This window comes from Lathyrus oleraceus, chromosome 5 (genome assembly GCF_024323335.1).
Source record: "Lathyrus oleraceus cultivar Zhongwan6 chromosome 5, CAAS_Psat_ZW6_1.0, whole genome shotgun sequence".
Lineage (NCBI taxonomy): Eukaryota > Viridiplantae > Streptophyta > Magnoliopsida > Fabales > Fabaceae > Lathyrus > Lathyrus oleraceus.
Window position 1 is genome coordinate 190,218,788 of NC_066583.1, and position 16,066 is coordinate 190,234,853.

Sequence of the window (16,066 nt, forward strand, 5' to 3'; positions counted from 1 at the left end):
GTTGATATTGGGTTGTTAGCTGTGGGGTATGAGTTGTGACGAGTAGATAGGTAAAGCTGCGCTGATTCTGCAGCAGAGGGATTCTGTTCGCACGCGATTCGCGGCGCGAAGCCCAGTTCGCGGCGCGAACTGGGCAGGATTCAGAGGAGTTCTGTAACTCATCGTTCGCGGCGCGAACCCTGCTCCGCGGCGCGTACTGAAGCGAATTAAATTGTTCGCGACGCGATCCTTCGTTCGCGGCGCGAACTGTGCTGTATTGGAAGAGTTCGCGGCGCGTCCCTATGTTGGCGGCGCGAACTGGGGAATGCAGAAGATAATGTTGGTGAGTTTTGAGTACGTTGAGTTGCGAGACTCTTAGTAAGTCGCTGTAATTGTATTATAAACAATTAATAGTGATTATATGATTGTGTATGAGGTGTTTATGATGATGAGATGTTGAATTTACGTGTTTAGTTATAAATGTGTTATGTAACGATGTGATATCGTTGTAATGTTGTTGTTGTTTTGTTGAGTTGTATGTCATGCTATTAATGACGATGATAACATGACTATATGATGATGTTGTTGATATGTTGATTATGATGCATGTTCGGTGTGCATGCATTCATGAAAGGCCGATGCCTAGTGATGAACGGACTGAGTTCCAATGATGTTGTTGACTCCGGGCTTGTTGAGAGGCTTGGTTCCTTACGGGGAACTCGGATTCTATGGTGATGAATCTGGGAGTGGTGATCCTGTAGTTGGTCACAAAATGGGTATACCGAGTCGTGTTGAGTCATGCATGGGTGTGTATATGGCATTTGATATGTTGTTTTGTTGATGTTCATGAGTTTGTTGATTATGATGATTATGATGAGCTGTGTTGGCATATGTGAAATATATTTATGTTTATATTTCTGTCGTTATATTATTATTTAATAATGTAATTCTCACCCCTTCTGCATGTGTTTATGTTCATCTATGATGAGCAATGTGCAGATAAAGAGGAGTAGCTATTGTTGAGGTTTGAAGAATAAGTGTAGAGTTATTCTACAGAGTCGAGTCAAATGCTCTGGTCATGCGACACCGGGGTTATGGGATTCGATAGATAATTGGTTATTATTTACGTTGTTTATGATGACTAATATGTTGAGATGCTTTGTTGAGATAATGATGAAACATTTTTATGAATTGTTATGTGATGAATGATAATATTGTGCTGTTGTCCGCTGCGAAGTTTTAATAAAATAAATAATATGTCTTATGTTGTGATGCGAGAAGTATTATGTTGTAAGAAATGTAAACTCTTCTACATGTTGTACTCTGATAATCTATTTAAATATGTCGTTTGGGTAGAAGGGTGTTACATTAGTGGTATCAGAGCATAGTCAGTCCAGTCGAGTCGTAATGTGACGTTTTCCCTGTTGGTCGATTAGTGTAAATGACACTGTCGATATTTAACGGTTGTAGTTGTGTCGTGCAGAGTATGGCTGGAGAAAATGACCGTGCGATTGCTGAGGCTTTGGCTGCTATGGCGCAGGCTATGCAGGCGCAACAGAATCCGCCGGTCGACGAGTTTAGGAATTTGGGAAGGTTTCTGAAGAATAACCCTCCTACATTCAAAGGGCGCTATGATCCAGATGATGCTCAGATTTGGCTGAAGGAAATTGAGAAGATTTTCCGGGTGATGACGTGTACTGAAGCACAGAAGGTGCAGTTTGGTACGCATATGTTATCTGAAGAGGCTGAAAACTGGTGGGATAACACTCGCCAGAGAATTGAAGTACCAGGTGCTGAGATGACTTGGGAAAGGTTCAAGACGGCCTTTCTGGAGAAATATTTTCCTGCTGATGTGCGATGTAAGAAGGAGATGGAATTTCTAGAACTGAAGCAGGGTAACATGTCTGTTGCTGATTACGCTTCGAAGTTTGAAGAGCTGGTGCAGTATTGTCCTCATTATAATAATGCTGATGCTGAGGAATCCAAGTGTGTCAAGTTTGAGAACGGGTTGCGTCCCGAGATCAAACAAGGCATTGGTTACCAGGAGATTCGTAGGTTTCCTACACTGGTTAATAAGTGCAGGATATTTGATGAAGATAGCAAGGCTAGGACTGCTCACTACAAGAGTCTTAGTGAGAAGAAGAATAAGGATCGTGGTAGTCCTTATGCATCTCCGAATGGTAAAGGTAAGCAGAAGGTGGTAGATGAGAAGAAGCCGAGTGGGGGAGGATCTCCCATAGCTGGTAAATGTTTCAAATGTGGCGAGCCAGGCCACCGTGCTGATAGCTGTACCAAGAAAGTGCTGAGATGTTTCCGATGCGGTCAGGCTGGTCATAGAGTTACTGAATGTAAGGATGCTGGTCCGACATGTTTTAATTGTGGCGAGAAAGGCCATATCAGTTCGCAGTGCTCGAAACCGAAGAAGGCGGCTACTGCAGCTCATACTACTGGTAGGGTGTTTGCTCTGAGCGGGGCTGAAGCTCCTAAAGAAGATAATCTGATTAAAGGTACTTGCTTGATTAATAATGTTGAATTGCTTGCGATTGTTGACACTGGTGCTACTCATTCGTTTATTTCGTATGAGTGTGCGACTAGGATTGGTGTGATTATGTCGTCCCTAGGCGGAAGTATGGTGATAGATACTCCTGCTAATGGTTCTGTGAAGACTTCTGTTGTCTGTCGAGGTTGTCATTTGACGATCTTTGAGAGAGAGTTCGTGGTTGATTTGGTGTGCTTACCCTTGCACCAAATTGATATTATTCTGGGAATGAATTGGCTAGAATTCTATGGCGTGTTTATCAACTGCTATAGTAAGACGGTGCGGTTTTCTGAAGTTGGTGAGAATGATGAGGCAAGATTTCTATCTGCTAGGCAGGTGGGGGAATTTGTGAAAGATGAAGCTCAGATATTCGCTTTATTTGCGTCTCTACAAGCGGATAAGAAAGTGGTGAGTGTAGATTTACCTGTTGTCTGTGAATTTCAGGATGTGTTTCCGGAGGATGTAAGTGAATTACCTCCAGAACGGGAAGTCGAATTTGCCATTGACTTAGTACCAGGTACGAGTCCAGTGTCGATGTCTCCTTATAGAATGTCGGCAACTGAATTAGTTGAATTGAAGAAGCAACTTGAAGAATTGCTTGAGAAGAAGTTTGTGCGTCCAAGTGTTTCTCCTTGGGGTGCACCAGTATTGTTAGTGAAGAAGAAAGAAGGTACGATGAGGTTGTGTGTCGATTATCGGCAGTTGAATAAGGTGACTATCAAGAATCGGTATCCATTGCCGAGGATTGATGATTTGATGGACCAGTTGATTGGAGCTCATGTTTTCAGTAAGATTGATTTGCGGTCGGGTTATCATCAGATCCGAGTGAAGTCAGATGATATTGCGAAGACTGCTTTCCGTACGAGGTATGGTCATTATGAATACACTGTGATGCCGTTCGGTGTGTCTAATGCTCCAGGTGTGTTTATGGAATATATGAATCGTATATTTCATCCGTACCTTGATAATTTTGTTGTGGTGTTCATAGATGATATACTGATATATTCTAAGACGGAAGAAGAGCATGCAGGACATTTGAGAATTGTTTTGCAGGTGTTAAGAGAAAAGAAATTATATGCAAAGTTATCTAAATGTGAGTTCTGGTTGAAGGAAGTGAGTTTCCTTGGCCATATGATTTCGAGTGGTGGGATTTCTGTTGATCCTGCTAAAGTTGTTGCTGTATTACAGTGGGAGACTCCGAAGTCTGCTACTGAGATACGCAGTTTTCTGGGGTTAGCTGGTTATTATCGCAGATTTATTGAGGGCTTCTCTAAGTTGGCATTGCCGTTGACGCAGTTGACTAAGAAGGGTCAAGTGTATGTGTGGGATGCAGCTTGTGAAGCGAGTTTTGTTGAGTTGAAGAGGCGGTTGACCAGTGCTCCAGTGTTGATCTTGCCTAATACTGGTGAGTCCTTCGTTGTTTATTGTGATGCTTCTTTGATGGGTCTTGGTGGTGTTTTGATGCAGAATGGTAAAGTTGTAGCTTATGCTTCTAGACAGTTGAAAGTTCATGAGAGGAATTATCCTACGCATGATCTAGAACTTGCAGCTGTTGTATTTGTGTTGAAAATGTGGAGGCATTATCTGTATGGTTCCAGATTCGAAGTGTTCAGTGATCACAAGAGTCTGAAGTATCTGTTTGATCAGAAAGAGTTAAATATGAGGCAGAGAAGGTGGTTAGAATTACTGAAGGATTTCGACTTTGAATTGAGTTATCACCCCGGTAAGGCTAATGTAGTTGCAGATGCGCTGAGTAGAAAGTCTCTACATATGTCTATGATGATGGTTCGGGAGCTTGAGTTAATTGAACAGTTCCGTGATATGAGTTTGGGTTGTGAAGTTTCCGCTGACAGAGTAAAGTTGGGTATGCTGAAGTTGACTAGTGGAATTCTGGAAGATATTCGGAATGGTCAGCAAGTTGATGTCGCTCTAGTTGATCATATTACTATGGTTAACCAGGGTAATGGTGGTAATTTTGAGATTGATGAGAATGGCATCCTGCGATTTAAAGGTAGAGTTTGTGTTCCTGAGGTGTCTGAATTGAAAAAGAGTATTCTTGAAGAGGGCCATAGGAGTGGATTGAGTATCCATCCAGGTGCAACTAAAATGTATCAAGACTTGAAGAAGTTGTTTTGGTGGGCTGGTATGAAAAGAGATGTTGCTAAGTTTGTGTATGCCTGTTTGACTTGTCAGAAGTCAAAGATTGAACATCAGAAACCGGCAGGTATGATGCAACCTTTGAAGATTCCTGAATGGAAGTGGGATAGCATTTCCATGGATTTTGTGACGGGATTGCCGAGGACGGTGAAAGGTAATGATTCTATTTGGGTGATTGTGGATCGATTGACTAAGTCGGCGCATTTCTTGCCGATGAAGATTAATCACTCTTTAGAGAAGTTGGCAGAGTTGTATATTGAGGAGATAGTGAGGCTACATGGTATTCCATCCAGTATTGTGTCTGATAGAGATCCCAGATTTACTTCTAGATTTTGGGAAAGTTTGCAGAAAGCGTTGGGGACTAAGTTGAGGTTGAGTTCAGCTTATCATCCTCAGACTGATGGTCAGACTGAAAGAACTATCCAATCCTTGGAGGATTTGTTGAGAGCTTGTGTGTTGGAGCAGAGTGGTTCTTGGGATAGTTATTTGCCGTTGGTGGAGTTTACTTATAATAATAGTTTTCATGCTAGTATCGGTATGGCTCCATATGAAGCATTGTATGGTAGGAGGTGTAGAACTCCATTGTGTTGGTATGAATCAGGTGAGAGTGTTGTACTCGGACCTGAGATTGTGCAGCAGACGACTGAAAGGGTTAAGATGATTCAGGAGAAAATGAAGATTTCTCAGAGTCGTCAGAAGAGTTATCATGATAAGAGGAGAAAGGCACTTGAGTTCCAAGAGGGAGATCATGTGTTCTTGAGAGTTACTCCGACGACAGGTGTGGGTAGAGCTTTAAAGTCCAAAAAGCTTACTCCGAAGTTTGTGGGTCCGTATCAGATTTTGAAGAGGGTTGGGGAAGTGGCGTATCGGATAGCTTTACCGCCGTCGCTTTCTAATCTGCATGATGTGTTTCATGTATCTCAGTTGAGAAAGTATATTGCGGATCCTTCGCATGTTGTTCAGTTGGATGATATCCAGGTGAGGGATAATTTGACCGTTGAGGTGTTGCCAATTCGGATAGATGACCGAGAAGAGAAGACCCTGAGAGGTAAGAAGATTGCTCTAGTGAAAGTTGTTTGGGGAGGTCCAGCTGGTGAGAGCTTGACTTGGGAGCGTGAAGATCAGATGAAGGAGTCGTATCCGGCTCTATTTGCTTGAGGTATGTTTTCGAGGACGAAAACTCTTTTAGTGAGGGAGAGTTGTAACACCCCGATTAAAATAAGAGAATTATTTAATTGAGTTAATATTATTTTATTAATTTAATTAAATAAAGTTGATTTATTGGGAATTGTTATTATTATTATAGATGTTACTTATTTTAATAATAATTAAATAAATAAAATAAATGGAATATGAAGAGTGGAAGGGTAAAAGTGGAAATGGGATAAAAGAGGCCAAAGTGAGAACTCAGGTTTTTTCACGTGTTTTGCCTCAGAGTCAGAGAAAGAGGGAGAAAACGCTGAAGAGAAAGAGAAGGAAGAGGAAAAGGCCAAAGATTGCTCAGAGCTTCCTTCAATCCATAGAGGTAAGGGGTCTGAACCTTATTAAACGATAATATGCGAGCAATTTCATGATATCTGTTGGATTATTGATGGATTTTGGGGATTTTAGGGGAGATTGGGAAAGTTGGGGTTTTGATGGAAAATTCTCCGATCTGTGAGTTTTGTTGCGTTACATGCACTGTAATCGAAGTATGTTGTGTATATATGACTGTTAAATGTTGATATTGGGTTGTTAGCTGTGGGGTATGAGTTGTGACGAGTAGATAGGTAAAGCTGCGCTGATTCTGCAGCAGAGGGATTCTGTTCGCACGCGATTCGCGGCGCGAAGCCCAGTTCGCGGCGCGAACTGGGCAGGATTCAGAGGAGTTCTGTAACTCATCGTTCGCGGCGCGAACCCTGCTCCGCGGCGCGTACTGAAGCGAATTAAATTGTTCGCGACGCGATCCTTCGTTCGCGGCGCGAACTGTGCTGTATTGGAAGAGTTCGCGGCGCGTCCCTATGTTGGCGGCGCGAACTGGGGAATGCAGAAGATAATGTTGGTGAGTTTTGAGTACGTTGAGTTGCGAGACTCTTAGTAAGTCGCTGTAATTGTATTATAAACAATTAATAGTGATTATATGATTGTGTATGAGGTGTTTATGATGATGAGATGTTGAATTTACGTGTTTAGTTATAAATGTGTTATGTAACGATGTGATATCGTTGTAATGTTGTTGTTGTTTTGTTGAGTTGTATGTCATGCTATTAATGACGATGATAACATGACTATATGATGATGTTGTTGATATGTTGATTATGATGCATGTTCGGTGTGCATGCATTCATGAAAGGCCGATGCCTAGTGATGAACGGACTGAGTTCCAATGATGTTGTTGACTCCGGGCTTGTTGAGAGGCTTGGTTCCTTACGGGGAACTCGGATTCTATGGTGATGAATCTGGGAGTGGTGATCCTGTAGTTGGTCACAAAATGGGTATACCGAGTCGTGTTGAGTCATGCATGGGTGTGTACATGGCATTTGATATGTTGTTTTGTTGATGTTCATGAGTTTGTTGATTATGATGATTATGATGAGCTGTGTTGGCATATGTGAAATATATTTATGTTTATATTTCTGTCGTTATATTATTATTTAATAATGTAATTCTCACCCCTTCTGCATGTGTTTATGTTCATCTATGATGAGCAATGTGCAGATAAAGAGGAGTAGCTATTGTTGAGGTTTGAAGAATAAGTGTAGAGTTATTCTACAGAGTCGAGTCAAATGCTCTGGTCATGCGACACCGGGGTTATGGGATTCGATAGATAATTGGTTATTATTTACGTTGTTTATGATGACTAATATGTTGAGATGCTTTGTTGAGATAATGATGAAACATTTTTATGAATTGTTATGTGATGAATGATAATATTGTGCTGTTGTCCGCTGCGAAGTTTTAATAAAATAAATAATATGTCTTATGTTGTGATGCGAGAAGTATTATGTTGTAAGAAATGTAAACTCTTCTACATGTTGTACTCTGATAATCTATTTAAATATGTCGTTTGGGTAGAAGGGTGTTACAGACTGCATGCACACCGATAATACGGTTCACAACTGTGGAGATGCACAACAGTGATCGTGTGAAGCTGCAGTTCGGTATGCCCCAAAACATCCCAGATCCCCCAGCTAGCCTAGGAGTATGGTATTTGCGCAAAGTTAACGACCAATGGAACTTCAATCCATGGCAAAGCTTCGCAAGATTGGAGTGTCGCAAATGGAAGCACCGTCATGACGATGTGTTAACTGACGCAGTCATGGCAACTGAAGACAAACCAAGTCGTACTTATATGGCTTGATACAGATCGGTTGATTTTCAGTTCATTGTCGAGGATTATGTTTACCCACGCCAGATGACTTACTGTAATACCCCAAAATTTACCCTTCATTTTTCCTGGAAGCATGGGATTATGTTTTACACTTCATTAGCATCATATTAGGTCATACTGCATTAGTGACATGGAGATCAGGTTTTGATCAATCACTCCTTAACAAAAGGAGCCCACACAAAGCAAGATTAAGAATTGGACTTCATTTTCTAAGTATACAAGTCTCAAGGGTCTCAGGGGGGTCCAAGTATCTTATTATGGTCCTCAGTTCATCAGTGAAGGATTCAAAGCTATCAGAGTGTTCATCTGGATTTAATCAGAAATTAGGGTTCTATGGCTACCTGCAACAGGAAATGTTTGGTTGGAAGTAGAGGAGCTCATCCATGTCATGATTAGAGAGGCATCTTGGCCTAGGAAGATTCACAATCATCTCAGAAAGATCCATTGGCAATCAATGCAATCAGTTCCTGATCATTTTGCCCTAAAACTAGGGTTTGGTATAAAATCAGTTCATTTCTGATTCTTTGGGTGAAACTCTTTTCCATGGCCCTCCATATGTCCACAAGGGTCTACATACAAAAAACCAGCTCTTTATTTGAGCTAGAAGTTCTTCAATTGATCAATGGAATCGGGAATCAGACAATTTGGGAAAAGTCAACCGTGAGGCCAAAAAAGTCAACTCCTAACATGTTGAGAGTGGAATCTCAAAATCCATGCTTAGGGGATCCTACATGTGAAATTTGATCAAGGTTGGATCATGGATTCATTATTTAATCAGGAATTGGAAAAGTTACTTAATTTGGAAATGGTTAACTTTCCATTTAGGGCAAGTTTTCATGATCGTTGCACTCACTTTAAGCCCATTTTTCTCCAACATGAAAGTTGTTCCTCTTGTTCCAAGCTTTCTATAGATATAACGTTTGCTCCATTTGGATTAGAATTGACAAAGTTATGCTTAGTCAAAGTGAGACACTTTTTTTAGGACACTTAGAAAAATTTCTAAGTCCAAAATCTTCAAAATTTGTCAAGATTTCTTGGCCAGTTTTATTGTACTTCAAGGCATTATTTGAAAATACTTTCTTCACAACAATTGTACCTTGCCATGTCCTCTTTCACATCCTTTTGGAATCATCCCATTTGGATCCATGGTTTGAGAGATACATTCATTTAAAGTGGGCACCATGACTTGATTTTCTAGGCAGATTTTAGGTCTGGCTGGTGTATACATGCGTTTTCGACGCCATGAGATTTGGTATGCAGAATGGTTTTTTCGATAAATGACGACATGGGATAAACAGTTTTGGTTGATAAGTGTTGTTCGACACTTCGACAAAATTAAAGCTTCGACATTTCGACAAGATATTTGCAAATGGAAAGGCACCTTTGACAGACATGGAGGATGTTGTAGTATTTCGACAATTCGACAAAGTCTGAAGAGAGACGTCATTTCGACGTAAAATGTAAATATTCAAATTCAGAAGAGTTGTGACGTTTGGCAGAAGACGCGTGGAAGCATCTGGCGAAAAGAAGAAAGCCATTTGTCACAGTTTTAGGATTTGGTCGTTAGTAACAGTTATGTTATTTGTATATAAATAGGGTAGCTGTTATCGAAAAAGAGGTGAAAAAATTTACTTGTACAAAATTCCTGAAAATACTCAAAGTACCCGTGTGAGAGAAAAGAGTCATATTTGGAACATGTATGTGTAAACAAACATCAATTCTTTCAAAGTTATATTTTATAAAGTTTAAAGTTCTTTACAAATTCCTTTTACGTTTTCCAGTCAATTATCTTTCTGCACTTTCTTTTCGACACTTGATGTTTTCGTCAGTTACTTTCTGCTATTTATTTTATTTTGTCAAATTTACATCTGTTTAAACGTTTTAATCAACATCTTTCGACATAAAAATATTCAGAGAACCAAAATGAAAGATATGAAAGTTGTTCTAGATATCTTCAAAGTCATTTAGATCTGCACATGTCCTAGGATTTGTGTGGTTGATCCTGCAAGTAACCCAATTCTACAAGTTTTGGTAAACCAGAGGTTGTTCGCCAAAATTCACAGCGAACAAATTGGCACGCCCAGTGGGACATGTAACACCTCAAAATTTGCCCTCCTCTCTTGGGACTAGCTTAACATATTGCATTGCATTTTCTAGGTCATTAGGCATGGCATATTGCATATCATGTGGTTACATTGTGCAAATCATCTTCCTAAGTCTTGATCAGAGGATGAAGAGGTCATGATGCAAGCTAGGGTTTCATTGACTGGATCACTAACCATCTGAGGATGTGGGGTCACTACGCCAAAAAGGTTTTTTAACAGCGCATCTTAGACAGCGCTTTTAAAAGAAAGCGCTGTCTAAGGTTAAAATAAAAATAAAACACGGAAAATGTTCTAAAAAAATAATGAAAGTGCTGTCTAAGGGGGGGTCTTAGACAGCGCTTTTAGAAAGCGCTTTTAAATATAGACCTTAGTCAGCGCTTTTGAGAAAGCGCTGTTTAAAGTCTTTCAATTAAAAAAAAATTAAAACCAAAAGCGCTGTCTAAGGTGGGGGTTTAGAAAGCGCTTTTGGAAAGCACTTCATGCTTCTAAGAAACCCAATAACGAGGGACACAGCAGAGCTTCCATCTTCATCAAGCCCTAGCAGCTCCTTCACCATTCCAATGTTCACTCTCTCTACTTTCTCTCTCTAAAAAACTGACATAGAAAAACAAACACCACCTAACCTTGTTGTTGCTTCCTCTTCCATCAGCATGCTACTAGTTCCTCCCAAACCCATCAACACGATCACAATCACCATCATGCTAGCCTTCACCTTCTTCCTCATCTTCTTCTCCTCCGGTTTCCTCCATTTCCCTTCCGTTTCACCTTCTCTCCCACCCATCCACCACTCCTTCACGCTCCCTTCCATCAATTCCTCTTCCGACCCCTTCACCGATCTGCTTTCTTCCTTCAGGAAATGGGACTCGCGAGTGGGTTGTGATAAATTCAGAGAGAAAACAAATGGGGTTTTGTTGAATCACTCAAAGGTTGTTTCTTTGCAAGAGTTTGGTGGTGGGTGTGGGGGGTTTGAACTTAATCATGTTAGTGTTTTGGTTAAAGGGTGGACTTGGATTCCTGATAATTTGGATAATTTGTATTCTTGTCGTTGTGGGTTGAGCTGTTTGTGGACCAAATCCAATGTTCTTGCTGATAAACCTGATGCTTTGTTGTTTGAAACTTCTACGCCTCCAATTCAGGTAGATTTTATTTTTGCTGAAATGTATGAGGAACATTTTGATATGCTTGATTTTGCAATGGTGGTGAGTTTTTTGAAGTTGAAAGGTTTGTTTAGATAATTGAATTGAATGTACTATGTTTGTGAAATGCGTGAATCGTAAATTGGCACCGGCATAGTAATCAAGGTGATCTACTCTGCCATTACTGAGAGTTCCATTCATGATACTTACTATGGAATTGATATTGATTCTTTTTGTATTTGGAAAATGTTGTTCACTCACTTATTGTTTATACACATAATCTGGTATAGTGATTTCATACCAAGGACCGTTTGCTAGTGTAGGATCTGTAGTAGCATTTTTTTCATCCTGATTAACTGTAGTAATTCTAGGAAGTTCTGCTGGATGTGTGGAGGAGTGCATTTTATTTGGGAATTTTGGATAGATGTATGAAAATTTCAATTTCAGGCCTCAACAGATCAAAGTGTGTTAGACTTGGAAATAGCAAACCGTGTAGGATGGTGTGCTTTCTCAATAATACAGATTCTAGGAACGATTGCGGTGATGTGTCAGGTGGCATGGCAAGTGTTTATCATCTTCATTCCAGTAACTGCAATCTGCATATGGTATCAAGTATGTGTCTTTTTTTCCTTCTTGCTCTCCCTATGAAAAGACATAAAACAAGTGTTACTCATTACTAATTCAAAGTTTACGCAACATATATTATTTCAATTTCACAATGTGTAAGCTATGTGTATCATGTATTTAATTTTATGTCTAATATTTAAAGCAGAAGATGCAAGAGCAGTACTCATGTTAAACTAGTAAACAAAAATGATCATAACAGAAGTTGAATGATGTTTATTATTTCAGAGATATTATAATCCAACGGCAAGAGAGCTGGCTCGGTTAGCACAGATACAAATTACTCCAATTCTTCACCATTTTTCAGAATCTTTAGCAGGAGCTGCATCAATACGAGCTTTCGATCAAGAAGGTCGTTTCATGAGCACAAATCTTGTCCTTTTGGATGGCTTCTCAAGGCCGTGGTTTCACAATGTGTCTGCAATGGAATGGCTTTCTTTCAGATTGAATTTGCTTTCAAATTTTGTTTTCGCCTTTTCACTTGTCTTGCTAGTGAGCCTCCCTGAAGGTTTCATCAATCCAAGTAAGTACAACTCTTTACTGAGAAAATATCAATAACCGACGATAAAAGTAGAACCCTTTAAGATCATCACTTATCAATGTTTTATGAAAACAGTCTAAGTTATTGTGATATAAAGCGACTCACAGGAATTGAAAGATTTGTTTCTCTGTATGTTACAGGCATAGCAGGGTTGGCAGTAACATATGGAATCAATCTAAATGTCTTGCAAGCTTCAGTTATATGGAACATTTGTAATGCGGAAAACAAGATGATATCAGTTGAAAGAATTCTTCAATATACAAATTTAGCAAGTGAATCACCTCTTGTGATTGAAAACTGCCGGCCACCAAGAAACTGGCCAGAAACTGGAACAATATCTTTCCAAAATTTGCAGGTTTGATATCACGAGAATTTAGGACACAATGTGTGATGATTCAAATTATGTGTCCAGTTTTTCCTAACATATCTTCTTTTATATACAATAAAATATGATACAGATACGTTATGCTGAACATCTCCCATCAGTGCTGAAAAACATCACTTGCACATTTCCTGGAAGGAAGAAAATCGGCGTCGTAGGACGAACCGGCAGATAGGTCTCCATGACTTAAGGTCAAGGCTGAGCATTATCCCACAAGATCCAGCCTTGTTTGAAGGCACGGTTAGAGGAAACCTGGATCCTCTTGAGCAATACTCTGACATTGAAGTCTGGGAGGTAAACACTTTAATCAAACAACTAGATCATGAATAACACGTATAATATAATATGAAATATACTAAAATACCCTCATTACATCTTCTAAGATCATCTTGTATATAATATAGTTTGATACATATGAAATTTTCATTTTCAGGCTCTAGATAAATGTCAGCTAGGTCACCTAGTGAGAGCCATGGATGAGAAGTTGGACTCCCCAGGTTGGATTCATTAACTACTATCAACTTGCATAGTTTATTATGCTTTTGGTAATAATCAATCATTGTTACTAATAACTGAAATGCTTTCCCAGTGGTTGAAAATGGTGATAACTGGAGTGCTGGACAAAGGCAATTATTTTGCCTTGGAAGAGCCTTACTGAAGAAAAGCAGCATATTAGTACTAGATGAAGCAACAGCCTCAGTGGACTCTGCAACTGATGGAGTGATACAGGATATCATCTGTCAAGAGTTCAACAATCGAACAGTTGTCACAATAGCTCATCGAATCCACACAGTTATAGACAGCGACTTGGTTTTGGTTCTCAGTGATGGTAAGTGTTTGAGAGCACCATTAGAACTAGTTTTGACAATTAACTGTTTTAAACAGGTTTTCAAGTTTAAAAGACTATTCCACAGCAAAATGAAGTAGCATAATAATGACACTAGAGTTTGACATATGATATTTCCATGAAGTAGCTTAATATATATATATCTGATATTACAGGGAGAATTGCGGAGTATGATGAACCATCAAAGTTACTTGAAAGAGAAGATTCCTTCTTCTACAAACTTATAAAGGAATACTCTAGCAGATCACATAGCTTCAACAACTTGGCAACTCAACATGTCCAAAACAAGGAGTAAATTCAAGACTTTATGAATAATATATTAATTTAGTGGAGTCACAAATTGCTACTTGTTAGATGGGACAAAAAAGGCTCCAAACTATTTCAGTCACAGCTTCAATAAAGAAAGGAGTTCCTTCCTGGTCCCATCGATGTGAAGTAGCAGTGCAAAATGGGAAATCATTAAGAGGCTCTTTGTTTGATATATTATATTTGAGGAGACATAGGCTCCAATTTTGAGCAGGAAAGAGCAATTGGGATGAGATTATAAATAAGGGAGTCTAGTTTCTCATCTAGTAAAACTGTAATAAGCAGTTCCCTGGAGTATATGTAATGACTTGTAAATGTGTACATAAATTTGTATATATTTTGATACATTTAAGGCAAAATTGGTTTGAATTGGTATATATATATATATATATATATATATTTGTTAGCCAAAAATTGGTAGAAAAAAGGCCAAAATGGCATATATAAAATGTGATAATTGTCTGTCAAAATCTGGTTGAAAACAGGTAGAAATTCTGGTTTATAAACCTGGAAAAAATGTGGTTTAAAACAAAAGCTTCAAAAATTTTCGTATACCTTAGACAGCGCTTTTGTAAAAAGCGCTGTCTAAGGGGGGGATTAGAAAGCGCTTTAGGCAAAAGCGCTGTCTAAGGGGGGGGGGGGGGGGGGGGGGGGGGGGGGGGGGGGCTTAGACAACGCTTTTTGAAAAGCGCTGTCTAAGGTATACCTAAAAAAATTAAAATAGGAGGGTCTTAGAAAGCGCTTTTGGCCAAAGCGCTGTCTAAGGGGGTGGGGCGTAGACAGCGCTTTTCAAAAGCGCTGTCTAAGGTATACCTAAAAAATTTAAAATAAGAGGGTCTTATAAAGCGCTTTTGGCCAAAAGCGCTGTCTAAGGGGGGGGGGGGGCTTAGACAGCGCTTTTAAGATTTAAAAAAGCGCTGTCTAAACCTTTAGCAGCGGAGGTTTAGACAGCGCTTTAAAGCGCTGTCTAAGGCAAAAAAAAGCGCTGTCTAAGGTCTTGTTTGTTGTAGTGGGTCCAAATTAGGGTTTCTTGATTCTCAAGGAGATTGGTTTTGATCTTGGTTGAAATGATACATCATCATCATCATGGTCTTGTTATCATCCAGAAGATTCAAGAAGATTGATCATATACCTTGAGATTAGGGTTTTGACCACTGGTCAACCCTAATCATCTGCATTGGGCCAGTCAGGGCATGGCAAGGAGATGAGGTCTATAATGGATATGGGGATCATCATGTGATTATATTGAGCTTATGGAGGCTAGGGTTCCATCATTGAGCCATTTCATCAGGAGTTTGAGGCTCAGCTTGATCAGTGCATGGCCAAATTCATCTATCAATCAAAAAAGTCAACTGTGGTCAACTGGGCTTGAACTGATGGATTTGGAGGTGGGAGAGGGTTGGATATACTTCATTCATGTTGAAACAAGTTTCATTTGACATTTCAAACATCAAGAATGAAGAAAATAAAATCAGATGGAGAGTTTCCAAAAATGGAAAGTGACTTGTAATGAAAGTTTCCAAAAATGGAAAGTTTTTCACCTCAAAATTACATGTCCAAAAATGCTTCAAATGAAATTTTGTTCAACATGAAAGTTGTAGATCTTGCTCTCACCTTTCCAAAAAGTCCAAGAACTTGAAATTCTCATATATGGTTGACAAGTTATGGTCCAATCATTTTCCAAAAATGCCTAAATTCAAAGTGGCATAACTTTCAAATGGAATGGCCAAATTGGATGATCTTTCTTTGAGCAAACCCCATTTCACATGTACTTTCATGATGCATGGTCCAAATTCATCAAAAATGGTCATGGCAAAAAGTCATTTTTCAAGTGAATTCATTTGTATTTTTGGTGTGAAATGGTGAATTTGAGAATTACATGGTTTTTGCACTCAAGACCAGTTCTAACACTTCACAAATGCCAAATGAAATTTGCTCCAACTGTCATTTGCTGTCACATTGCCCAATTTGGAAAGGACCATTTTGCCATTACACTTGAAATCACATTAGCACTAATCATCTCAATTTGCTAATTTGGATTAAGGAATGGATTAAGGCAGTGGTATAAAGCCTTAACTGT

General features: G+C 39.4%; 1 protein-coding gene and 1 pseudogene across 1 annotated transcript; both read left to right on the forward strand.

Moving 5' to 3' along the window:
- The first annotated feature begins 10,703 nt into the window (after nt 1-10,703).
- On the forward strand, nt 10,704-11,400 carry LOC127082489 (alpha-(1,4)-fucosyltransferase). The gene has a single exon (XM_051022733.1). It carries the CDS (start codon nt 10,801-10,803, stop codon nt 11,383-11,385), a length of 585 nt encoding a protein of 194 aa, XP_050878690.1. The 5' UTR covers nt 10,704-10,800; the 3' UTR covers nt 11,386-11,400.
- Nucleotides 11,401-11,497: 97 nt separating this feature from the next.
- LOC127079624 (putative ABC transporter C family member 15) lies at nt 11,498-14,272 on the forward strand (annotated as a pseudogene).
- The last annotated feature ends 1,794 nt before the right edge of the window (nt 14,273-16,066 follow it).